The sequence below is a fragment of the Rousettus aegyptiacus genome, unplaced genomic scaffold, assembly GCF_014176215.1.
Source record: "Rousettus aegyptiacus isolate mRouAeg1 unplaced genomic scaffold, mRouAeg1.p scaffold_m13_p_2, whole genome shotgun sequence".
In the NCBI taxonomy this organism is placed as follows: Eukaryota; Metazoa; Chordata; class Mammalia; order Chiroptera; family Pteropodidae; genus Rousettus; species Rousettus aegyptiacus.
In genome coordinates, this window is record NW_023416295.1 from 137,639,609 (window position 1) to 137,667,152 (window position 27,544).

The following is a 27,544-nucleotide window of genomic DNA, read 5'->3' on the forward strand; positions in this document are numbered from 1 at the left end:
CTATCATTCTGATAATATTATCTCATAAAAACCAAAAATAATTGTAAAGGAATAATGATGAAAGAAGGAGATGCTTCATGAGAAAATTTTATTTGAGACATTAGTAAACATACGCAAAGAAAGATAGAAGAACAAATAATTTTCCAGTGTGTTTAGAAAACTATTAGTGACGAAAAGGACTTTGTTTTTTTTTTTTAAGTAGGAATTTATAAGGAGCACAGGTAATTCTGATTGTCAATGTAAATATGTGACAAAACAGATACTGAAATATATAACCAGTAAATGAAAGGCTGTTTGTTATTTATTTTTTTAAATAGTAATTTAAGATGAAGATTGTGTTTCAAATTGGTTAAAAAATAGCTTGGTGCCTCTATTAGTTTTCTCAAGTATTCCAGGCTATTACATACATGGACTGCCAAAAAGTAACAGTTTCCAGGATGGTTATATTTTTCACCGTCAAAGGTGGTAATTGTACTTCCTTCCACCTTACATCTCCCAGGACATAATGCTTCAGTGCAAGACCACTTTGCTTCCTGGCATGTGCTGTTAAAATAAAATGTTTATGTTAAAGGTTATCAATTATGTTTTCTCAGTGGTAAGAATAAATATCACAACATAAAAAAAAATCACATCTTGAACTAAGACATTCATTTAAATTTTATTAGACCCTATTTATTCTCTGCTCCACATTTCAGCTTGGATTAAATGTCTCATTAACAGTGGTATCTTGCTATTTTAAAAGACTTGAATTTCATTGACTAAAATAATAACTTCCATCTGCATTAAATATATAGAAACTGGTAAACTGGATTGAAGGATTCGTTTAAATGGAACACATTTCACTAATAGTATTAAAATACCACACCACATTGTAGACTTGCACTGTCTAATACAGTGAAGAGTTATATAGCTATTGATTATTTGAAATGTAGCTAGTCCAGATTGAGATTGGCTGTAAATGTGAAAATGTGAAAATAAAAATTGTAAAATCTTTCCTTAACTTTGTATACTAATTTCATGTTGAAATAATATTATTTTCGTTATACAAAATACAAAGTTAAAATTAATTCTACTTTCTTTTCTTTTTAAAAATGTGTTTCACTAAAAGATGTTAAATTATCTATGTGGGTCATATTTGTGACTCATATTTCTCTTGGACAGAACTATATAGGCATTCAAAAAAGTATAGTTATTGTTATCATTACTATTATTAATATATTATTGCCACACCAACAAAACATTTTCTATTTATAGAGAAAATATTATAGTATAAGTAATAGATTAGTTTTCATTGACTCAGATTATTTCCCTAGAAGAACATCATATATTTTTATAAAAGTCCTTTGGAGTCCTGAAGAAATATGGAGTTTCAGAGAAAAATCAAATAAATTGAGGAATGGTGAAATCTCTCATCAGTGTATTGTTACTGACTCAAAACAAAGAATCAAACTATTTAATTAAAATAGAAATAATCTGCACTAATTTTTGGCACATTAAAATCTTCTCTAGATTAATAAATCTTCACCAAGAACATCTCATATGTGAGTTATTTGGAAGTGTTGGGTTGTTTCTGATTGCTCATTTTATTAAATATACAATTAGCATAATTATTGTTTCATTATTATAACCATATTTTTGAATTATTCTTCTCTCTATATTTGCAATCACAAATTGGTTTGCTGTTCAAAACACTATTTCAGTTAGTGAAAAACATTTTTTAAAGATACACAGCAAACTCATATTTTATAAAAAAAAAATGCACTAAACATTTCTCAAAAAATAAAAGATAAAATATCAATACAGAAAATCCAGCGAGGCTGATATATGTGTTTCTGAAAAGTTTAGTTTAAGGGTGGATTTAGGAATTATTTCAAATTAGATGACAAGATTAGTATTTTTTTACTATCAATAAAACGTGGACAAAAAGCATACATACCACTGAGAACCACAAGGACCTTCTCGGACTTCTCCTGACTGATAGACTTGTCCATTAGATTCACAGGGACATTCAGCCTTTAATACACATCTCCCTTTCTCTCCAATATCATCCAATAGATAACCTAGAAATCATTTATAAGATTAACCTCAAAACTATATAAATGTCAACAAATTCCCAAGCAGTATATTGTGAAATCACTCTTGAACTAGTTATTTCTAGTGCAGACATGAACGTAAAATGGTAATTTCTATTTAAGCAGTTACTTCTAGTTTGAGAACTGGCAAGCATATAATTTTCTGAGCCACAGGATAGTCCTCCTGAGCCCAGTATGGGACTAGAGGATGATCTGTAGAGTACCAAGACATTCAGGTGCTACAGAAACAGAAATACATGTTACCTCTAACAGTCTCTCTACCTCTCCTTTACAGTTTGCTAGAAAGATGGATTGTGAATAGGTGGATTCATTAAATATCTTGATAGAAATTAGAGCCCCCTGTACTTGAGCCACTTCATTTTCAGTTGTTTTAGTGTAAATATTATTACCTTCTGGGCAGGTGCAGCCACTAACACATTCACTGTCTTGAAAAGGAGCTACATTAGAACAAGTTGCAGGATTCGAGAGACCGCATTCTTTGTAGATATGTTTTTCTGGGCATTTGGGTTTTTCTGGAGAAATATAAAAATATGTATGCATGGAAATTAGAGGGAAATAAATGTGATAAATACACAATATTCTAATGGGGAACTTTTCAAATGGGATTCTTTGAGTCTAATTTTCAAGATATAAGTGTTTAAAGATAGTACAACTAAATTATGCCAACTTATCATGCATTATTTAATGATACAATATTTAATATGGAGGAAATGTATATTATACTTAATATCATTTCATCTTACTTTGAAATTGATATCCTAGTTGTCTTTTAACTATAAGGATTGAGCTAATAATAGGTGGAAAGCATATTTATATTTATATAAAGCTCATATTTATGCTTTAAAAATCTTTTTGAAAGAAAAAGAGTACTAATCAATATACTTTTGATAATTTTTCTAGTTTTTTTGAAGTTTTTACAAAATTTTACATAATTATTCATTTTTTCCCCAGTGAATTCTACTGACTGTAAAGACTATAACGTTCCTAATTACAATCTTAACACAAACCATTGCATCTTGTGGCAAGTTACTTCACCAAATGGGCTTCAGTGTCCTCGTAAGTGAGAGACAAGACTCTGTTATCTCTCAGATGCTCTCCAGGGCTTACGGTCATCTGAGAATATTTTGAAATGTAGTTCAACTTCAAAGTGTTATCTAAACTTCTTGATTTGGAATCTACAATAAAATGAAAAGCTTACCACAAACCACATCAGAATCGTTTCGCCAGGATTCATAAGTGCCAGGACCATCTGCGGCACAGAGGCGGGACAATTCTGAATAAGTGTCACATGTAGAATTTTTATCACTATTTTGGCAGTACTCATCAATGCAGACTGTTTTGTAGTCATTGGACAAAGTGGTTACTTTTCCACATTTCTCAAAGTAGGTTCCAATAATTTTATTACAGTACTACAAAATAAAGCATGAAATTTTATTAAAACATAAGAAAATGGATGATCAAATGAATATTCAGGAAAAGATAAATTCAGAAGGTTTTTTTTTTTTTTGTATAATGTTCTATGGCTTTGACAGGGAGAGTTGTTGGATGCTGGTTGAAATGGAGGGCTTTGAAGTATTATAGTTGGTACAGCTACTCCCAAAAGAATACTTTACCTCTGACATTTTGGATTGCTAAATAATGACTTCGGAATTATGCCTGCACTCATCCAAAATTTTTCTAAAGGTGACATGAACTTTAGAATTTGAAAAAGTGAAAGGAGAGAGAGGAGGGGAGATTGGTCAGTGTCAGAGATTGGATGGTAAATGATTGATAACAGTAGACAGAAGGGCTACTGGCCCGGTAACTGTTAGTCTGCTTATATTTGATGAGCCAACAAATTACAGTAAAACACAGTGACTCTGTGCTTTCTTGGTGGGGGCCACGTGAGTTTGCTCTGGAAACAACATATTTGTTCTCATGTTGGTTAAGGAAGTAAAGAAGTATATTACTGAACACCGAAAAGTTCATATTTCAATGTATTTTAACTACCACATAGCTGTTTTCTATTTTAATCATGTTTGTTTTCAGGAAACATAAAAGTTACTTCCAAACGAATGCACAATTTGCACCAATTATGACCTAATACAGCTGATAATGTCCAAGTGAAATAGAAAATAGAGTGAAATAAAATCTTCAAAGATTGTTTTTTAATTTGTTATCCTTTGTGCATCTTTCTCACTAGATTATAAGTACCTTAAGAGTAAGAAGTATAACTTTGTATCCTCTGGGCTTAATATAATATCTGATACATAATAGGTCCATATTAAATATGTATCGACTTTAACATAAATTTATGTATTCATTCAACTAACATTTTAAAGCAACAAGGAGTAAGTTTTCACAGGGTATGCAACTACCACAACAGATAAAACATCATTACAGAACTCAATCTTATCAAGAAAAAATAAACAAGAGAAGAACATGGGAAGTTATTATAGATGGTATCTTATCATAAGTACCAATGAGTAGTAAAGGGTAGCAGAGGAAAGAGAAAGCAATTCTAACCACTCTACTAAAAGATAAATGTAACACCTATTGACAATAAAACAAGTCTTTTCTATCTATACAAATCTTGACCTTGAAAATTTTGTTCTAGAATAAAATAAGAATATGTGAATATTAATTCAGTCATCAAACAAATTTATCAAATTCAACATAACAGAATTACACAGGACAAAAAATTTAGAGTAAATGATGACTATTTTTAAGTGTTGGAATCAAAAAGATTATATATAACTTTTTTAAAAAGAAGGTAAAGAACTGAGGGTGACAATTCAGACTGACTATCTAGGGCAAAAGTTAAAAGGAGTAAGAGCAGAAAATAGTTGTTAAGGACATAGCACACGGATTTCTGAACTGTAAGAGTGAACTTAGTACCCATCAAGAGAAAATAATGGAGTGATGAAGCATGTCAGTTTACAAACTAAAACACTATGCAACGGAAATTGGAACTGCCACACTAATATATAGCCAATATCATAGTGTTTTAGGAAAAACATTACTTTAGCATGTACAGCTGAACTAAAGCTAAGAAACAGACTACAGGGATATTGGAGATGAGACAGTTGTCGAATTCTAAGAATACAGTATGCATGCTTAGAAAGGATGTTGGCTATTTAAATTGAAACAAAGAACAATATTGGGAAAATTTGCTACTAAGTAAAACATCAATTTCTCACCTGTACTCCATCTGCACAAGTTTCATAGCTTTTACTAACAGCGTTGGGACAATCACCAGGAATTTTACTACTGGTAATGTGTTCATTGATATCTTCTCCTTAAAAAGAAAGCAATGTTTGATTCAAAATATTCATTATATATACACTAAATATGAACTCGATGACATAAAAATATTTCTTATTTTAAAAATTTCTTATTCTTTAGACAAATGCAAATTGTTTGATGTTAGATTTATCCAAATATGAGCAATTATTTTATAATTTTTGGGTGGGAAGCAATCTTGTACATAATACATTAAAATCTTACCTGGAGTGTTGTTGAAATTACCACAAAGACCACAAGTTGGATATTGCTTATGAAGAGTGAGCTTTAAAAGAAATTTAAATGTATATAAATTTATAAAATATCGACAATATTGACAGTACCTATTTACCAAACAAAAGGATAGGGCCTCTTTGTATTCAATTCTACCTAACGTGGTTACTTAGGATGTAAAAGGGGCATATTTAAGGGACTTGGTTCTAGATTTTGGAATAGGTCCTGACTCCACCACCTACTATGTGTTTCTGGGCAGATCATTTAACTTTCTTTAGCTTGAACCTCTTGAATTTCATTATCTTTAAAGTAAGATTAATAATAGTATGTACTTCAAGGTGTTTTAAATATTAAGATAATGCTTAATATAAAGACTAGTATATAAAGATTTCTCAGTAAACTGTAACTCTCATTTTCATTATAATATATGGTTTTTATAATTGAAAGCAAAGAACACAAAGCACAGGATTATAAAAAATTCATAGATGGACTTACCGAGAGTTTGTTATTTTTGTCCCACATTAAAGACAAGATTCCTCTACGGCTATTCAGGACATTATATTCTCCATATTTTTTAATATGAATCAACTTATTGTTATATGGTATCTGTACACTGAAAAGTATAATATAATTATATAATTATAACAAGAGTATTATTGTAACATGTTTTTCTAATAATTTATGTTTCTATATTTAGTATCAAATACAATACTGTCAAGTAAATATTAAATTTTTCTTTTACATATTTCAGAAGAAGAGATACAAGTTTTTTTCCAATATTGAACAACAACAAAAAACCATTGCTTTGGTATAAGAAAAAAATGATGAAATAATCTGAAATATTCATGAGTATTATATATAATTTTCTTATGCTGAAAAGTGTTCAAATATGCCATCACCAAATATGAATTATCACTTCTGAAAATCATGACCTAAGAGCTTCCATCTATTGTAGAACCTCAAATTTATATGTAGTGTAAAACATATAAATTAAAATTGAAATGTTCTGTTAACAATTTTGTTAAATACACATGTTACCCAAAATCTAGATACTCAAAATAACCAAACAACAGAACCACTCTTTTTTCCACCTTGTTATAGAAATAAATATACCTTATGATCCCACATATATCAAAGTCTTATACATTTACCAAGCTCCTGTTCAAGAATTTTTTAAAAAATATCAACATACCCATTAAAATAGGAATATAGCACCATATCTTGCCCATTTAACCTTTTTTGGGGGGGTGTTAAGTGGGGCTCAATTTACTTCAAATAATTTTATAGCATTTATTCAAAACACTCTAACATTTACCTTTCTCCATTAACTAAAATGATATCACCAGTAATAGAGATGTCATTACTGTCAATTATAACTGTTATTTTTTCAATATCACTCTCATTGTTTCGTTTGATCTCAATATTGAAATCGCCTCCAGATTCAACGCAGTGACGGCAGAAAGTGTACGTGCATGAAGACTCAAAGACAAAGATACGGCCGTTGAAAGCTTTATATGCTCCTTTGCCCCAAGTAGAAGCTTCACCTACAAGATTTAGAGTAGAATATTCATAATTATTCAGAACAATTAATGTAATGTCTAGTTCTGATTTTAAGTTGTTTATGTACAAAGACAAAAAAAAAACCTCTGAAAGAGTCTATTCTCACAGCCACCACCTTAAATGATTACTTTTCTTTCTCACACGCTGCAAAAACACACTAAAAGTAGTACCCGAGTCTTTGGGAGGACTCAAAATTGACTATCTGGCTAAAACAAAATATAAATAAAAATATCTTGTTTCTCTTGGGAAAGAGAAATTGTCTCTACAATGTATTATCTACTATAGGGAGGGATATATGAAGGGAAGTTGTAGTCTGATTGTTTTGCTTTTTGTAGGTTACCACTTACATCAAATGAGTGTAAAGAATATATATATGAGTATGTACATATTTATGGAGTGTATATATATATATATTTCTGTATATGTGGTGTGTGTGTGTGTATCTTTGAAGAAAAATAGTACAAATATACTGTCATTCAAATATACAGTGATCAAACAAATTGATGGGCAAATTTTTAAAACTGGTTTCAAGTCTTGATTATTTTGTAACCCCACTAGGTACTGGTAATGGCTAGCTTGGGCATAAAAATATGGATAGAAGTCAGAATAATTTTTACTTACCAATAATTGTATTTGTTTCTGAGTATTTTGGAGTTGCTTCTGGAATATGGGATTCTTTTCCTATTCAACACAATGTATAGATTATTTAAATTCAAAACATATACTGATTTCAAGTATACAAGTTATTTGTACTTCCACATGAGAATTTATAATTTTGTATTGAAAGCCATTATGTGTTTCTTTATCTTGAATATGTAATTTGATTTTGTGAGAGCTGTGATTTGCCAAGATAATTATATATATGATTATCTTGAAAGTCCATATTTTTTCTTGGAACAATCAATCATAGTATGTTCAGAAATCATTAAGAGCTTATAAATTTTGGGTCATCTACAATTATAAACATATGCTGCGTCCTTTACAGAACTATTTTATCAACTTCGAAAATAAAATTTGGCTAGCCTATTTTTATTGGCCTTTACCCAAACAGGCCCAAGGCAGATTTTATTAAACAAGTCTACTATATAATACGAATAATTCAATTATCTGTCTATGAAGAAAATTCTATGTACCTTGAAACTTTAAGTTTCCTTGTTTATTTCAAATGCACTGGCCCTGTTATGTAACCAAGTAAATGTAAAAGAAATCCTAGAGCAAGCTCTAAAAAACAAGAACACTCATTAGAAGTGAATCTACTACTCACGGTTCTGTGGTCACTTAGTCTAGTGGCTCCCAAGATGTTCCAGCACTACTTGCAGCATTAAAATAGTTCTCATATCATATTAAATATTATTTTAACAATGTGTACCACAAATTCTGATGCTTTTTAATTTAATGTTTCCATTAAGCAGAAATATCAAATTATATCAGATTTTCAAAAAGAATGAAACTTGTGTATCCTTTTTTAGGAAGGGATCTGCAAAAGGAACCCTTAAGCCACAAAGACTAGATCTACGATACAAAGCTCAAGGCCAACAAATCAACTGCTACTCTGATCCCCTCTTCAATTCATGCAACACCAAATCAATTTTTCATAAAGGCAACAAAAACGATTCTATGTCAAAATATTCACAGCCACGAAACTAGTTCCATATCCTCTGCCAACAAATATTAAATGACTTTTGCCTGCTCATATCTAGATACATTCAATAATTTCAGGATTTGGGCTTGCTTTTTATATCATTATTAATAATGTTTATGATTTTCAGTTATTTTAACATGTATGTGAGAATCCTGACTTTCTAATGTCAGAAATAAATCTCAAATTTCCAAAGCATGAGAACTAGATCCAGTAAGACCCTTTCCAGTATCACAGGACCTGTACCACTAAGGCCAGCTTCATCAAATTCATTTGGTCTGGAAGCACCAACATCAGGTCCAGCTCTACCCTTCCTTCTCCCACCACTTTCAGAATAAGGAGACCAAATCCTTTTTTTTTTCCTTCTAAAAATGTGATTTAAAAAATTAAATCAAATGGGATTAAAAGAAATAAAGAACAAAGAAATTGATTTGAGTCCTGGATCTGATATTAGTGGCTCAGGCATCCTAACTCTATTCCAGATAGAGTCCAGGTTAGGGTACCTGAGCCACTGATATCAGATATCCGGGACTCAAGTATTCAGATCCATCAGATCCACTACTACTCTTTTCATTCCCACTAATTTCACTGACTCTGAATTCCTGTTGATCAGATGGCCCCAAATTCAATCCCAGATCTTCAGAGATACCATCAAAATATCCAGCCCCATTTCTTGCACTTGAGCCACTTGCTGAATACAAAATGATAATCATGAGAATTACTTTCAATGCATACCATGATTTAGAATTTCTCTATGCATAGAAATTAAGCATCAATTCCTAGAGCATTGAAACTGGAGCCTCCAGAACCACCTACTCCATTTCCATCAAAGTCTGTACCACTGCAGCCATTGTCACCAAATGGATTTGAACCAGAATCTCCAAAAAAAATTGAGTTTCGCTCTTTGTTTCTCCATTTCTAAAGTCAGAAAACCAGGTCTTTCCCTCTAATGGAAAAATTAAAATGTGATTTTTTTTAAAAAATGAAAGTTTGTAATCCATTTTAATTTCACTGAAAAAGCCCAGGTTAGTAGAATGTCTAAGATATGAGCATTGGACCTGAGATTCATGGATCCAGGCCCAACAGACATAGCTGCCCATTCCATCAATCCTCTGCCTCCAAATTTCTTTTCACTAAATGCCTAATCACCAAACCCTGAATTTCTAAAATTATTGCCAGCATGTTCATGCCCCTTTCTTGCAATGATACTTCTACCACAAGATTAAAAATGTATCACCAGAGCCTATTTAATACACTTTGTGATTCCAAATTTTTTTTCCAAATGTCTTTCCTTCAAGTCCAAAATCAAAAGACCCAGGACTTCCACTAAGTTAAAAATTAAAATATTATTAAATAACATAATTGTAACATAATTTAAACAAAATTGTATTTCTCAGGAGACTGGGTAGAATACCTGAGCTACTGGCAACAGATCTAAAGTCTTTGAATCCAGTCTCAACAGATTCACTGCCAGTCATTCTATCCTCTCCAATTTCAGTCACTGCACATCCCTGTTGATCAGAAGCCCCTAAATTTGATTTCAAATTTCCAGAGCTACCACCAATACGTATCCCCACTTCTCAAACTGAAATCACGTAAAGAATATAAAATGATTGTCACAGAGCATATTGAAATATTTTAGGACTCAGAAATTTGTCTGCATGACCATGAAATATCAATATGTAGATTGTTGGAGAGAGAGCCTCTGAAACCACCCACTCGATTTCCTTGCACTGTTTTATTACTAATGCCACTTCCACTAAATAAACAAACTGAAAGCTCCAAAATGACGCAGCATTGCCCTCCCCTGCCCCATGTTCCCAAACAAAAGACTCATTTACAACTGATGGGGAAAAAAAATGTTATTTAAAAATCACTTTCATTAATTAAACTTTGTTGTTAAATGCTAAAGAAAAGTATTCTTAACCAATTAGTTAATTTACTTAATTTTAAATGTCTTGAAATGAGTCAGAATTCCTAAGCTATGGGCATCTGATCCAAATCTATGCATTCATCTCCAGCAGATCCTCTGCTGCTCACTTTTCACTCCAATAAACTCTACTGATTTCTAACCCCTTTTAACCAGGTGTTCCCGAGCCAAATCCCAAATTTCTAGAGGTATGAATACTAAATCAAGACCCATTTCTAGTGTCCGTGCTATCTGCTAAATAAAAAACAATTGTTACCAGGGAATATTTAAGTATAACTTATGTGTCTTTACCTTTTATGCACAAACTTAAAGAGTAATACTTAGAACACTAGAATTTGATTTTCTGGTGTTCCCTATTTCGTTTTTACCAGACTTTTTGTCCAAGACCACTAAGGACAACTTCATATGAGCCAGAATTTAAAAAGACCAAATCTAAATTCACTATTCTTTTTACCACCAAGTCCAAAATCAAAAGGCAAATGGAAAAATTAAACTTATCAGGAGCAATAAACAAAGGATGTATATTATTTGTATTTTTTTTATAGTGTCTGAATTCCTGAGCCACTGATGTGAGAGCCAACACCCATGGATTTACCAACAAACTCCTTGCTGTTCTTTCTGTTTCCACTAATTTCCACAACTAATTCCCACTAATTTTCACACAAAAATATCTAGATTAGTACCTTAGTGATTCTCACTTCTTTCACTGACTTTAATTATTGAATATAAATTGCTGTTATCCACACTTTTGTGACTCTATTTTTTTGGCATTTTTTTTTTCAAGAAAACTAGATCAAATATGAGTAATAGAACTTATAAAGTTGGCATTGCAAAGGTTATAGAGAAACAAGCGACCAAAATTTTTCTGTTCTTATAACAAAACTTGGGAACAAGAGATTTTAAGTGACTTTCCCAAAGTCCACAGAAGATTAATAGAAACGATGGGGGAGAGAAACTGAACATCTCCCTTCCAGGTCCAAGCTCCTTCATTAAAGCATTAAATCTACTTGCCTCTTTATTAAAATGTTTAAACTGCTGATTTCTGCAGATCCTTTAAGAATCGAACATAGTTTAAAATTTTTTCCCATGAGTTCCTCTAACACTAAGTCTATATTGAACAAAAACAATTCCACCGATTCCTGCTTTGCTAACTGATGGGTTTTTCTGTCAAAAACAAAAACTATGAAACAATTTAGAATACCTGTTGCACTGGCAGCAGAATTAGAGCCAGATAATCCATTCGCTGTAGTCACATCAGATCCTCTTGAGCTGGGTGGATCGCTACTAATTTCATTTTGATTTGAAGCAGTACTAGCAGAAACACCATTGGCAGGAGCACTTTCTGAATTGGTTTCCTCTACCATAAAAAATATAATCATTATCAGAGAAAAGGTACATTCATTTTTATTATACAAGAACTTTATCTATACACATTTTTTGAATTAGGTCTACATTATAATTTCAAATGAATTCTCCCTCTCTCTTCCATATAACTTTTCATATATAATTCTACACAGCATAATCAAGAGTGTGCATGGCAACTAATTTACCATGAGGTCTGAGAGAATTCCATAAGAAACGTGAAGTACTGAGGACACTTAAGATAAAGTTTCACTGTGTTCTATAGAACATGAGCAAACAATTAGCATCTCAGTGTTATAAACGACAGAAAATATATCTGCATTAATAATTAGTCACGTTGAGTTTGTCAATTCCAAAACAGATGTCTGGATAGACAGGACACTTTGTGTCCTTCCTGAAAATATTTCAACTGCACCCCTACACCCAAAGCTATTTCTCCTTTTTCAGTTGTGACCACTTAGACTCAAATATTAAATTTTAATATAAAATATTAAAGTGATTTTCCTCACTGGATCTCTTTATTTCCTATTTTTTTGGTAGAGGTATAAATTATAGAGACTTCAGGGATAAGCAAGTAAAGTAGAAGTTTGAATGGGCCAATAAGAAGTTATGCGTTGAACCAGAGAGGGCATGTCTCACCTTAAAAAATTTAATTTCTTTTCCAGACAAAACAAAATTGCTAGCCACAAACTGTTTAGAAACCCTGTTTTATAATATTACTCAGCAAATTGACAATTCAATTTAAAGAGAACATCCTGGTATAGAAAATGAATTGTGGTTGGAGACAGAAACGTGTGTAGAGAGATCCTGCACTAAATTTGGGTCCAGAAGGCATTTTAAATTATTAATTTATACATTATAAAAATGACTGATCATCATAATAATAGTACTATGTAGAAAGATAGCATAAGGAAATAAAAATTATCAGGAAAAATTTAATTTAATATTTGACAAAATTCTCTAAAAACAGAATTCATCACTCTCATTGGCACTAGAATTAGTGCCTTTAGATTAGTACTACTCCACTATTGCTATTAAGGACATGTACTGCAAATAAAACAAAGATTATCAGATTCTCTCAAATGAAAAAAACATTTGTTTTTCAGGTGAGCATCTTTCTCTAACAGTACCTGCCGGGGTGCTGTGCAACTCTGAACTATCAGTATCTCGGCGTTCTCTCCTCCTGTCTTCAGCCTTTCCTGTAGAATCATTTTCTTCGTTAAAGACTGAAGCAAGAAGAGATCTCTTTCTGTTTGAGTCAGCAAAGGATAAACTTCCAAATGGTAAGTCACCTAATGCAAGTAACAGGAGATTTTATTTGAAAATATTGCTAGCACAGTACAGGTGATTTGATCGTGACAATATGAAAGGTCGTGTTTTATTTTGTATAAACCCAGTTATTCTGGCAGCACTTGAAACAACATATATCACCGAATGACTTAATCACCATATCCATATCTTTTTGCCTTAGTTCTAGGACTTCAAGAAAGATGAATAGAGCTGTGAAGATGTGATTGATGTGTACTAGAAACTCTTCTTCATATAGATAGGGTAGAAACTTTCCTGTCTGTTTCCTTCTTCATTACTAAGCCCCAAGTTTCAGTGTCCAGCTGTCTCCCCTGAAAATACTCTCCTGTGTTGAGCCCACACTGCCCTTGGCTTAGTAATAGCTGATAATGTTAAGATAACATACCTGATTCTCTTTTCTCTATTTCTGAAAAGAAAACAAATGAAAAAATTTACTCATAAATTAATTGTAGCATTCATCTCTTCAAGTCTTAGCTTAAATGTCATCTCAATGAGGCATACTTGGACAATTTAAAATTGCAACCCCTGCCCTCATTCTAACACTCCCAATTATGATTATATTACTCTAATTTATTCCATAGATTTTATCACCTTATAATACACCATATTACTACTTAAAACATTTATTATTCATTAACTGTCTTCTTCTAAATTTTAGGCTCCATAAATTCAAGCTTCTTTTGCCTGTTTTATTCACTGAGGTATCCCAGGTGTCTAGAACAGTGCCTGAAGCACAGGGGATACACAATTATAACTATGTAACAAATGCACTCATTAACAAAGATCTCTTGTTAAAGTAATATGTACTTTATTAAATGAGGTATTATGCTTTCTGTCATACCATTTATATATCTTTTAAATCTTTATAATAAAATTAAAATACTTTAGAAGTTATTTTTTGGCTTAATAACTACACTATTCCTATAAAGTTGTGGGAGACATGCATTTTTGTCACTGACCATACAAGAAAATGAAATGCATAATTCATACATAAAATTTGAAAACTATGTAAAAATAGATACAAATAAAAATAAGAAACTTAATTCTCCCTGTTGTAAATAAAGAAAAAGAAACTTCTCTTTTTTTATTTTTTAGATCATTTACTTTAGAAAACATGTGAGGTCTTTCTCAACCTCTTTGAGATGTTGGTAATCCATTTAAAGGCTATATAAGCAACTCAGAAATGTTTCCTCAAGGAATTGGTGACTGTTTCTTTGAAATGTTATCTTTAAGGAAAAAAGCTTTCCTTTCCCCCAGGAACGTAACTTCAGCTTGTGCCAGGCTCCAAATTGTAAGCCTTTCTTCCTTATGTTTGTAAAGATACAATAAATTATTTTTTCCTATAAATACAATCAACAAACACAGGTAGCTACCTCAACTACCAAGCATATTTAACATGGACTATGTGTGACAAATGGTACCATCAAGTCTTCTTACTTAAGGACTAGTTATTGTTTATCTTGAGGATATTATCTGATGGGTTGTTTCTGTTTGGCCATATAAAAGGGTGAGATTTCTTTCTGTCTTTGCAATCTCTTAACAGATTAAATTAGGTACAGCCAATTTATATAATTATGTTATGAAGTAACCCTCATACCACTGTTACTTATAAATTCTTCTCCATATACAGTATATTTTTTCCTTTGTCACTTTTTCCCCTACTTTACTACATACTCTTCCTCTATTCCTCTTTCATCCTTTCTCTCTTTCTCTCATTGTCTTTGTTCATTCTCATATAGTTTTAGAACTGCATCTTAATATCTAAATATCTTAGTTTGATAGCAAAGCAAAAAGAATTCAGTACTGGGAGAAGTATGATCTTTTGAGTCAAACCCATTTGGACTCCCAGACTTGCAACAAGAATGGCGTTTAATAGTATCACTCTTTGATTCAGTAAAAGGGATTCCTGCTCTGAGCCACGCAAGTTTCACTCTTGCCACCCTCAGGTCATAGCCCATCTTAGAGAGCAAATAATGCAGTCCGATGGTCAAGAAGACATGCCAACCCAGAGCCTGTGCCATCGCCTTTGCCCCACAGCAGACCGTTCTCTAAGTCCTCAAGGCCCTGAAGCTCAAAACCCACTACCAGGGCTGCATGGACATCTTTCCCAAGACTATCTTCCCAAAGTTAGACCACATTGAAAGAATGAGAACTTCTAGACCTAGGGGATAGATAGCTAAGCGATGGCTGTTTGCAGAAGTAGATGGAGCTGAGACATATAGGCTATTTTGATTGGTGTATACATTATACCAGAATCAAATTAAATCTATATTGATATTAGCAAAAATTCTATTGTTAAATTTAAGAAAAATTCCATAAAAGCAGTCTTGATTTGCTGAGGCTTATTTTTTATTCTGGTGGATAGGGAAACAAAATAATGGGTAATATTCAGTGATATTAAATTGTCCAAAAGAATGGATAGTAAAACAATTGGGACTAAGATCAATTTTAATTAAAATAAATGACTAAAGAATTGGATATATGTCTGTCGATAAAAATATAGGAAAGTAAAACCTTAAATTCATAGTTCTCTTACCACCTTTATAAATGATTAAATATTAAAATGTCTGACTCAAATTATATAAAAACACACTAGAGTGTGTTTGTAATAATAAGGAATATTTCATTAAATATTTTAATGATTTTTCCAGGAAGATATGCCTTCTTTTTAAAGAAAAGCACTGCCACTGAGTTGTTATTTTTTATAAACAGTATAAGAAAACAAAGTAATTTACCTGAATTGCTTTCAGCTATTTGATCATCTGAAGAAAAAAAAAGTGGGGGGGAGGGGAGAATTACTCTCATTAGTAGCATATTTGGCAAATTTGCTAACAAAAAGTGAACCTTGATTATAGCTATTTCTTATCTTTGGGAGATGTTCCCACAAAGATACTCACTGAATTCAGTACTCAGGCATAAATATAGAAATTAGCCATTGACCAAAGTACATATATACCCCTGTAGAACACCCCTGCCAGTCCTCCAGCCAGTTTAGAGTACATTCTAGATGCATGAATTAGAACACAGCAAAATACAATAATTTTTGGACTACTGAAAAGGTGCTAAGAAGCATTAGTTATTATTCTGTTGGTGAAATGCAAAAGCTTTAGTTAAAAGATTTTTTTTCATACGACAAAAATACTATGTAAAATAAATTTACTTAATTTGAATCAAATGGCTACAATTTCTACTTTACAGCTGGATACCAAAAAATTCTTATATGTACAACTTACAAATGATTTAAGAGTTGTTGTTATTGTAAACCAAGGTGATTTTTTTTATTTTTAAATAAATAGCATGTACATCTATAAGCCTGTCAAGCTATAGTAAGCTGAATCAAAGACTCACAATAAGAATAAATAAATACAATGAACAGCATAATTTACATATAAGCATACTTATTAAATTAGATTTAGAGATATAAAGATATTTTATCAAAAATGTCAAAACCTTGGTATACAAAATAATTTTCTTAACAATCATGTGAAATAAAATATTACCATTTGCAATACAATTTTGCATAAAGTTGCATATTGGTTGCATATTCAAGAAACTTCAAAAAATCCATTTTGGATAATATTTTTATTTTTGGACTTAATAGATTGCAGATTTTTTTTATTGCTTTTCCATACTCTTTAATCTTTATAAATTTCCTAACTCCAAACTGACCATATTATTCAAATAAAAAGCAAAGCATACAGTCTGATAGTAAGATAAACTTATAGAAATTGGAACTTTCTTGGAAAATCCAAGACTTATAATCAGCAAACCTATCTCAGACATATAGGCATAAAGTAAGACAAACAGCAAACATAGTCATTTAAAAGATCTTTCCAATAATTCTGATAAATCATTACCAAAGCCAAATTTTATATATTGACACATGCAAACACACACATACATCACACACACATATTTAGCCAAAGGCTTAAGAAAAAATGGTTTACATATATGGTTTGGAGACACAATATAAATATTTCTTTAAAAATGTACAATAACATTCCCCATATGAGTTAAATACTGAGAACTTCTCTCTAAAATATAAGTTGCAGTCAAGAGCTATCCCCAAATCCTCTTATAACGAACAGAGATATCATAAAACTCATGCTTGAAGTTTACCTATCAGGAAAATACCCCAGGGCCTCATTCAGGGTGCACACTCTTACCATAAATACTATACTAATGAGCATGAATCTCATCTCGGTAGACTGCAAGCAGTAACAACTAGAACTGAGTACAAAAAGCAGACATAGCGATCCTCTCAGGATATACAGCTTGATATTTAAAGAAGAGACAAAAAGGCAAATCAAAAGCTGACAGAGAAATTCAGAAACCATGTCTAGAGTAGGGACCAACTGTCTTGTACATATTAGTAGACTCCAAGGACATCATCGTACAATATATAATGTGATAATTGGTATTCATTTTGATGTCCTCAAAAAAGGTTAAACCATGTTAGAAGCCTATTCTCTTTTTCAGTAAGAAGACAGGGTATCTGTGGTTCATTTCAGAAAGTGTACATTGCAAAGGATTCAGTTATTTTCATATAGAAAAATCTTATATGCAGAACAAATCATATCTATGGCCTAAATTATTTTATTAAAAATAAAACAAATATACGCTGAGTACCTGTCTCATTGCAGACACTGTTCTCAACATTGTAAATACAGAGAATAACATTGATCAAAATTTTATTCCTGAGGAGTTTACAGTTATGTGCAACAGATGAGCGAGGAGTCCTGGTAGTTCATTTACAAAATCAAGTATGTATGAAATGCATCATTTTCTGTATTCCATATTGGTGGGTCTATAAATTGGTATAATTATTATGGAAAACAGTTTGGAAGTTCCTCAAAAAGTTAGAAATGGAACTACCATATGACACAGCAATTCCACTTTGGGGTATATATCCAAATGAAATGAAGTCACTGCCTTAAAGAGATATCAGTACTCTCATGTTCACTGCAGCATTATTTACAATAGCCAAGACATGGAAATAATCTAAGTGACCATTGACAAATGGCTAATGAAAGTGTAACATACATACACACACACAAACACACATGTATATGTATATACACACACATCAATACATATATACATATATACAAAGGAGTACTATTCAGCCATAAAAAATAAGGAAATCCTATTATTTGTGACAATGTGGATGGACCTTCAAGGCATTATGCTAAGGGAGATAAGTCAGACAGAGAAAGACAAATACTATATAATCATCCTTATAGTGGAATCTAAAAACATCTAACTCATATAAACAGAGTAGAATGATGGTTGCCAAGAGCTTGGGAATAGTGGAAATGGGAAAATGTTGATCAAAAATACAAACTTTCAGTTATAAAATAAATAAGTTTGGGGGATCTAATGTACATCATGGTGATTATAGTTAACAATACTGTACCATATACTAAAAAGTAACTGAGAGAGTAGCTCTTAAATATTCTCACCACACACACACACAAATTAGTTTTCACGTGAGGTGATGGCGATGTTAACAAACCTTAGTGCGGTAATCGTTTCTCAATATATATATGCATATTAAATCATCCATCATATTCTATACCCTAAACTTACACAATATTATGTCAATTATATCTCAATATAGCTGGAAAAGATTTCTATGTTCCAAAAGCAGTTTCAGAATAACCTTGACATCTCAAACTAAATACTAATTTCTAAAAGATACTGACCTGATTTTTGTCTGTAAAATAGGGCTTCCCCATCTACAAAAAATTTTTAAAAAGTAAAAACAGTTAGATCATTTATCCTTCTCTATAGTATATTTTTAAAGACGAGAATACTGTTCTTGTTTTCTTCCTTCTAAATTCATTATAAGCAATCTCCTTTTTATGTCTAATAATTACAATATTTCAATCTTAAATTATTACTTTGGAGCTTTTATTCAATACATTTCATCTGTACAGTTCTAAGTAATGCATTTACCTCTCAACATATTTAAATCAAAGTTTTCAATGTTGATTTATTCTTGGAAGTATATATGGTCAAATAAATGCACAAATTAATATTAGCCAGTACTTTCTTTCTTTTTCACACTATCCAAACCTTTTACAGCTGTCAATCCAAAGTATATTTCTTATCAGAATTTTACCTGATTTTATTTTCCCTAAACTTTTTCAGGTTAATGTGTTTATAAGCGGTGAATTACATAAAAGAGAAAATCAAGGGTATAGATTTTACTTTACTGAGAGGCTAGACTATCCTGGAAAAAGATAAGAATTAAACATCCATATCTATTTCACACCAGATCTACATCTTGAATCACTGATGTTTTTTTCCACTTAGCTAGGAAACAATTTTTTTTTTCTTCTGCACAGTTATAGTTGGTTAAACAATACACATTTCTCTTCTGATTGGCTTTATAGACATCTGCTAAATATCTGCCTTCTTCAACTTCCAATCCTCAAGTCTTATCTTGTAACCGACAGAAGATGAAGGGAGTCCGTGTTTGGAATATAAACATCATCGAAGAGCAATAAAAATTCATTTCAGCCAAGGCACTTGGAATTTCTGCAAAAAGCAGTTTTCCAGGTATTTTTCTTATTTCCTACCATAAACTTATAAATAAGTACATAAAATCTCTGACTTTTGTTTATAAATCACCTATCTATGCAAATTTCATTAAAATACTCATAATCGTCTCTCAGAACTATTATGGATATCTAGCAAATACTTTTAAATCATTCTATTGTAATATATCATTTAATAAATTTTTTGAAAATAATGTTTTTTCTGTTACTTAAGAAATAAATACATTTATACAAATAGAGGCAAAGAATATATTTATGAAAAGTAGAAGTAAAAAAATATAGCAAAGTGCTATATAAGATTATGAAAGTCACCATTATTTAATCATTTTCTAAAGGTCCGTCAGACAATTTCCCAGGTAGTTGGATTAAAAATAGAAATATTTTCTCTTAATTACAACAAATAATAGTAGTCCCCTATATTCTGGCTTCTCATAGAAAAGTAAATTATCCCTACTCCCAAATTTAGAAAATAGATTTTAAGTTTAGGTATAGGATGAATCTTCTCCCTCTTGCAGAACTTTCCCCTTTGTTTGTATGTTATTGTTTTTCCGCCCTCTTCAGAAACATAATTGGCAAGAAATATGTTTCTAAAGATTTTTTCATTTTGCTCAATTTTTAATTAACAAAATTAATGATGTCTTACTTTTCAATTCAATTAATTTCAGATATCAATTAATTGACTTTCTGAAATATCCAGGAAAATTATCAGTTTAAGGAATATTTTCCCTAAAAAATTTTCTTTTGGTGGTAAATCAGTCTTTTAATTGATGATATTTTCATAATTTGTGCAAACAGCAATTAAAAAGAGTGCAGGTCTTTTATTTTATTGTGTCTATACATTCAAGATAGAGTCATCAAAAGATATACTGCAATGAAATGAAAAACAATAATATTACATGCATCTTAAACTGCATTGATATTTCTAAGCAGATACATATATATCTCCTTATTACAGAATAGTTAAAGCTGGAATAACCTACAGGATGAAGATCTAGTTGTTGTTGTTGTTTACTTATTATGTTATTCTGCGGTATAGGAAAGATTTCCCAGAGAGAAAAATGTTGGAGATAGAAAATACTAAACATTTAAGAAAATATACACATGAGTCTATCAAATTTGGAAAGATTCTTTAAATTAGTCCCTTACCTCTGCAGAAGACACTAAGTGCCACAACCAAGAGCAAAAAGATTAGCTTCATGGTAGTGACTTGGGACCTAAAAATGAAGACAAGACATCCTCGAGAAATAGATCCGCAAGAGACAATCCAACTGGAGTTTTTATACCCACTCATACCACTGTCTCTCATCATGAGTTAGGTGTAGTAAACTCAGTGATGACAGACAAAGATAAATATAATAACATGCCAAAGATGAAACCTACTTCAAGCCAGTTCAGTTTCTTATTTCTGTGACATCTATCTTGGACCAATTCCAACTCACACCAAACCCAGACCATGCCTTCCTGCCGCCCTGTGCAAACAGCAAAGGAAGGAACTAAAAGCCTCAGGATTAAAAACCAAACATACTGATGATATACATTTATCTGTACCCTATTCATCATTGCAAAAGTCTTAATACCTTAAGAAACTCAAATACTGTGATTAAACATTGCAATTGTCTCTCCCTGAACAACAAATGTATTTTGAACATTAAGCTACCTTGAAAAAAAGAACTCTTTATTTATTGGTATGTTAGTAGGTATTTCCATAGAGAAATATGTAACTATCACAGAGATATAGGTATAGGTAAAGACATACTAGTGTGTGTGTGTGTGTGTGTGTGTGTGTGTGTGTGTGTATGTGTGTGTGTGAGTGATTATGGTAATAGCTTTAACACACAGGATGCATAATACTCCAATGAGATACATTTTTACCATGAGCTTTATAATTGGACATATAAATAAGTAGAGGACATAAGATTGAGAACATCAGAAAAAAATGTTTTAGGACAAAAATAAAATTAAACAGAAAATACTATGTGTGAATTCTATATGTAAATATTCCAGAGAGAAGTAAGTTCAAGTTAGGATTTAAGAGGAGACGGTCTGGTCTGTGTTAAGCAAGGTAGAGAGGAATGACAATTAGAGGAATTCTCAGTACCAGCCAGGTGGGCCTGAAAAATAGGACCAACTCCCTCGTTTTGATGATGTTATCTGCTTTATGTCAGTTCCCAATCACCAAAGAAAAGACTTTAGTAGCTAAAGGGAAACCAATCCTCAGTTTGTTCTCTACAGAAAAGTAGAAGAATCCCAGGAAAGAGAAAATATATGTGTATATAGACCAACAATCCTTTCCTTCCCCTTTATCCACTCATTTCTTGACTAATCTAAAGGTAATAAATGATGCATACCTTCTCTGAGGGCCTCACCAATACATATTTGATACTTTCATTGATGTCAGATTCAAAAATGCACAGCCTAATGTATTACCTTAAATGGGAAAATGAACGTGTTTAAATTTGTTGAATTTTGCTCCCTCACGAAATGTTTTAGGGAATTGGAAAGTAGACTAAGGAGATTTAGTAGGAGCAGATGAATAAAAAAAGCTTTCAAGTTTTCTCTGTTGGGCAGGGATTTGGAGAGTAGAAATGAACTCAAGAGTACTGAATAAGAGGGCTGTCTCCAGAAGCAGAGGATGTAACAAACAGGAGAAAAAAAGGTATGGTTAAGAGGGAGACCTATGGCTCACAGTAACACTGCCATTTGTAGTGTTTTGGGTTTTTTTCCTTTACCATATATGACTTCATTGTGAAGAAGATTTGGTCTTGGAGTGCCCATTTTTCTTCAGATTATCATTCTGCTATGTGCCAACAGTGTGCTTAGACATGTAGGTGGCCAGAATGAGACATAAAGTTACCAAAGTTACTTAGATGCTGTTGGGGGAGCTAAGGATACATACAACTTGGGACATTTCAATTAGGAAGATTCAAGTGAACTGCTATGGAAGCTCCAAAGAAGGCGGAATATTTTTTTTAGCTTGGGAAAATCAGGGGAAATTTCATGGGGAGGTTAGATTGAGGGCCGAAACAAGAAAAGTAAATAGGACTTAGATATGCAGAATCAGGGAAGGATTCCAGGTGGAAAACACATTATGAAAAATCAAAATCAAATTCAATTTCCAGCATTGTGAAATCTTAACACCAACTTCATTCTCTCTTTCTGGATCCCTTGGTCGAGTGGTCTGACTCCAAGAATCTATTGGCTCCCCTGGGACCTACAATCCATTGATCCTATTACCTTTCATTCACTCTCACTCCTCTCAACAATTCGAGTACCTCCTTACATGATTATTTCCTTGCCTTAACTTTCCATTCCCTTGACCTTCTCTATCCTTGCTTGGCAAAACCCCAAACATATCTTAAATTAAATTCTTTTCCTTCTCCTTACCTATAACACAGACAAATATGACAGGGTAAAAATACACATTCATGCCAACATATCTCGCTTAAATTTATCACTCCATGTGGGCTCTCAAGATAGTCAGGCAATCATTTTTTCTAACCCATTTGCTTTCACACTCTTTTACTTCATCTTTTCTCTCTTGCCCAATATCAAATGTCTCTTTCCCATTCTCCCTCTCAGTTAATAACCTTACTTCCAATTTTACTAAGCAACTAAAAGCTATCAAAACAGAGAAACTCTACAAGCTCCTATTTCCATAGATTCCCATTTACTGGTATTTGCGCCCTGTACTCTACCTACCTTAATACAGATGAACCCCTGTGCCACCATCTAAGGTTGACCTTCCTATTCGTGCACTGAATTTCATCCAAGAACATTATTCCAGTAATTTGTTCATCTCTATACACATCATTAAGGTTTCCCTCCTCTTTTGGATTATACCTGACAGTATAAACACACGCTGTTATATGTACTTACTTTTAAAAAATTGAATAAATAAAACGAAACAATTTTATGGTATCTGAATTATATCTCAATAAATCTGTTATTTAAAAAAAAAAAAGAGAAAAAATCGAACTTTCCTTTCAGCTCTTCCCATTTCTCTGCTCCCATTAATGGTTAAACTTCACAAAAGAGTTACTTGTGCTCACTGACTCCAGCTCCTGGCTTCTCATTCTTTCACGATTTACTCAACTCCCGCAAGGTTTTACTTCATTGATGCATTGCACTAAATGTGCTCTTGGTCTTCTTTTGCGAATCCAGTGGTCAATTTTTAGTCCTCATTTCATTCACTTCTCAACGACATTTAACACAGTGGATCAATTCTCCCTTTTCGGTACTCTTTGACTTCTGCAATTTCCGTTGTTTTCCTATTTCATCTGCTGCCCCCTCTTATTCTCCTCTTGCTGATTTTTTCTCATCTCCATAAACTCTTAACATGAGGGTCTTGAGGCCCAAATTTGGATTCCTTTATTTGTCTAGACACTTTACTCCCTTGGTAATTGTACCCAAGTTCTATGGATTTGCATACCATTTATACACCCATGCCATCTAGGCTTATATCCACCCTGGCCTATTTTCTTGACCCTTCCCTGGTCAGCCTATTTCCCTCGCTTCCAGGCTTATACTCAACATCTTCACTTGAATGCCTAAAAAGCAACTCAAGCTTAATGTATCCAAAATGAAACTCCAGATTCAACTCTTCCACAAACGTGCTCTCCCCACTGTCTTTCCCATCTCAGTTCATGACAAATATGTCTGGGTTACCTTGCCCCCAAATTTATAGCCATCCCTGACTCCTCTTTATCTTTCACCACCACTATTCTCCCTGCACATTCATTCCATCGGAAAATTCCGTTGACTCTCATTTTAAAATAAACCTAAAGTGAAACCTCTTCTCACCACCTCCACTACCATCACCCTGGTTCCTCTCATTCAGGCCACCTCACCTCTCACCTTGATCACCACAGTAGACTTCCAGCTAGTCTCTCTGCTTCTAAACTTTTCTACTGTGGTCTGATCTCAGAATATAAGCCATAGTGGCCTTGTGCAAATTGACTCATAACATGGATTCTTCTATTCAAAATCGTCATGACCCCCCCTTTTCACCCTAAAAAAAAATGAACACCTTAACATGGCCTACAAAGCCCTGTTACATCAGCCCCAACTCTGATCGCAGCTCCTACATGCTTGCTCTTACCGTCTCTGCTCCAGCCTCAGAGGCCTCCCTACTTCTTTTGGAGCTCACCAAGCACAATCGCCCCTCAGAGCATTTGCATTCGCCGTTTCTGCTCCCTGGAAGATCTCTCTTCAGGAAGAATGTTCTTCCTCACCTCATTAAAATTTGAGTTTTAATGACATATTTACAAATAGCTATCATCATTTTTTCTCCAAAATAACTTTTTGGGGGGTTATAATTAAAATTTAGCCTTAAGGAGTTAAAGTCTCCCTATATGTAAGAGTGTTAAAAATGTATAGTATGTATATTTTTAAACAAAAAGATAGTTAGATAACATAATTTTGGATGCCATCAATATTTTATAATATTAAGTTAATATTAATTAAAATTAATATTTTAACTTTAAAATAAATTCAAAGGCTTTTTAAATTTTGCCTCAGTCACTTTATATTTTTATGCAATTGCTAATTCTTCCCCCAGATATAGATTTTATTCCCTCACCTCATTTAGGTCTTTGCTCAAATATTACCCTTATATGGATACCTTCCTGAACACTTTAAATTAAAACCTCTTTTCTATCCACTTCTCTGTTTTATTTTCCTCCATAGTTTTCACTACTATCTAATGTATACCTTTGATTTGATCTATTTAATTATTGTCTGTCTTTAGTATTAGAATGTAAATTCAATTAGGGGAGAGATCTGTATGTGTTTTGTTCACTGCTGAGTCCCAGTGTCTATAAAAGAGCCATCACATGCTAACTGCTCCACAAATATAAAATGAATAATTTAATAAAGAATTTTGTTGGGCTCAAAAATAAAGATTACATTAAATAAAAATGACAATGATGATAATTGTAATTAAGTTTTAGTTCTGAAGCTATTTATATTGTGATTTAATTCAATATAATATAACATGTGTGGAGTTAGACATACTATACTAAAACAGAAAATACTGATGATGAAGCAAAGGTTCTCACCATTTGAAACTTCTAGTCCAGATTCATCCTCAATTATTCCAAGAGGAAAATGCCGTACTGGCAGTGTTAACAATTTTGTTTGATTTCGCCAGCTCAGAGTTGCCTAGTAGTGAAAAACAGTCACAGCTTTAATAATTTTTTAGAACTTTTTCCTTGTAATGTTTATAACCATAGATGAAATTTGGTTTACCGTGGCACTAAAATTCAAGATAACAATAAAATGTCATTATACTAGATTTATCTTTGTGGCCTTTCTTGAGATTAAAAAAAAATTAAAAAGCAGATGACATAATGATTAGATATGAAAGCTACAAACTACATTTCTTGAGTCTGGTGCCTCTTTCCTCCTCAAGCCACTTTTTCTAGGACTTCACTGCAAGTTATTCTTTTTTACCTTCTAACATTTCAAACTATCCATAATTAATTTCATTATAAGAGAAAAATGTTTTTAAAGCATTTAAAACTATCAACTTAGGAAATGTTAAATAGGATTCACAAAAAGAAAATAATTTTTCTGGGAGGCAGACTCATTTTTTTCGTGGAACTTCTCATTAGGTAGCTTGTTTTTACAAGTTAAACACTTTAACTCTTTGGTAATAGTACATCAATTGGGTAAAACCACCTAATAATATTGAATATACCACATAACTATTGTACATAGTTTAAAAGCATATCCATCAAAAAAAAAAAAAAACAATAGTCAAAGATTTCCTTCCTGATTTAAAAGGATGTGGCTCAAGTGTCTGTACACTTAATGATACACTGTCAGAGGAAAGATCAACAGCTGAAAAAGAACAATGGCGTCAGCATGGGCAAGATAGTTTGTTTTTTAAATAACGTTTGTACCAGAAGGAAATACAGAAAATGTTAAGCAGTATCTATTTGGATTACAGAACATGAAGTTCTCTACTTTCATATATATTATGATCTAAAATTACATTGGAAAGTTGAATGTCAGAATTAGAAACTTTGTGTTATATGGGAAGTTTCATACCTAGAGAAATAAAAATACAATTACATTTTTTAATAAATAGCATTTAAGTCGATACAATTATTTAAACAAATGATTCTTAACATTTGTTATAAATAATTTTCTATAGTAAATTACCGCCTCCAATTTAACATGTCAAAACATTTTTAGATTGTATTCAGTAGGTAGAAGAAACTGGTAATGTTGGAACAGATTTTAAGATAATAATTTTTATAAGGGCACAAACAAGAAATTTTGGTAATGTCCTGAACATGGTATTATAGTGGCATTGATACTTATGATTATAGTGTCAACTGCCCTATAAAAAATTTTAAGAGGAAGTTGAATACTGGCTTTATCTTGATAGAGAAGTCTGTGATAAGTCATATTCCTGACAATAACTTTATGTCTGTGTCTTCTCTCTGCACTTGTATCATTAAAATGGGTTTCTGTCCTCATTCTAAAGCCATAATTTTAAAGATCACTCTATTATTTATCTTGTACAATTACCCCACAATTACTATATCAATTAATTCTTTCTTCTTCTACTTCTTTACATTTATTGCTA

At 32.3% G+C, this 27,544-nt stretch overlaps 1 protein-coding gene across 1 annotated transcript in view; it reads right to left on the minus strand.

Annotated features, from left to right (window-relative positions):
- The window catches only part of LOC107514218 (mucin-19), a 108,557-nt gene extending 83,215 nt beyond the window's left edge, over positions 1 to 25,342 (minus strand). Inside the window, exons 1-15 of the mRNA XM_036235866.1 lie at positions 21,097 to 25,342; positions 19,093 to 19,125; positions 16,123 to 16,149; positions 13,773 to 13,793; positions 13,210 to 13,371; positions 11,919 to 12,074; positions 7,770 to 7,829; positions 6,904 to 7,132; positions 6,084 to 6,201; positions 5,580 to 5,640; positions 5,273 to 5,370; positions 3,292 to 3,502; positions 2,483 to 2,605; positions 1,937 to 2,060; positions 408 to 543 (exon numbers count right to left, since the gene is read on the minus strand). Coding sequence (XP_036091759.1) covers positions 408 to 543; positions 1,937 to 2,060; positions 2,483 to 2,605; positions 3,292 to 3,502; positions 5,273 to 5,370; positions 5,580 to 5,640; positions 6,084 to 6,201; positions 6,904 to 7,132; positions 7,770 to 7,829; positions 11,919 to 12,074; positions 13,210 to 13,371; positions 13,773 to 13,793; positions 16,123 to 16,149; positions 19,093 to 19,125; positions 21,097 to 21,259 — 1,722 coding nt within the window. The 5' untranslated portion in view covers positions 21,260 to 25,342. The remainder of the gene's footprint in view (positions 1 to 407; positions 544 to 1,936; positions 2,061 to 2,482; positions 2,606 to 3,291; positions 3,503 to 5,272; positions 5,371 to 5,579; positions 5,641 to 6,083; positions 6,202 to 6,903; positions 7,133 to 7,769; positions 7,830 to 11,918; positions 12,075 to 13,209; positions 13,372 to 13,772; positions 13,794 to 16,122; positions 16,150 to 19,092; positions 19,126 to 21,096) is intronic.
- Positions 25,343 to 27,544: the final 2,202 nt, after the last annotated feature.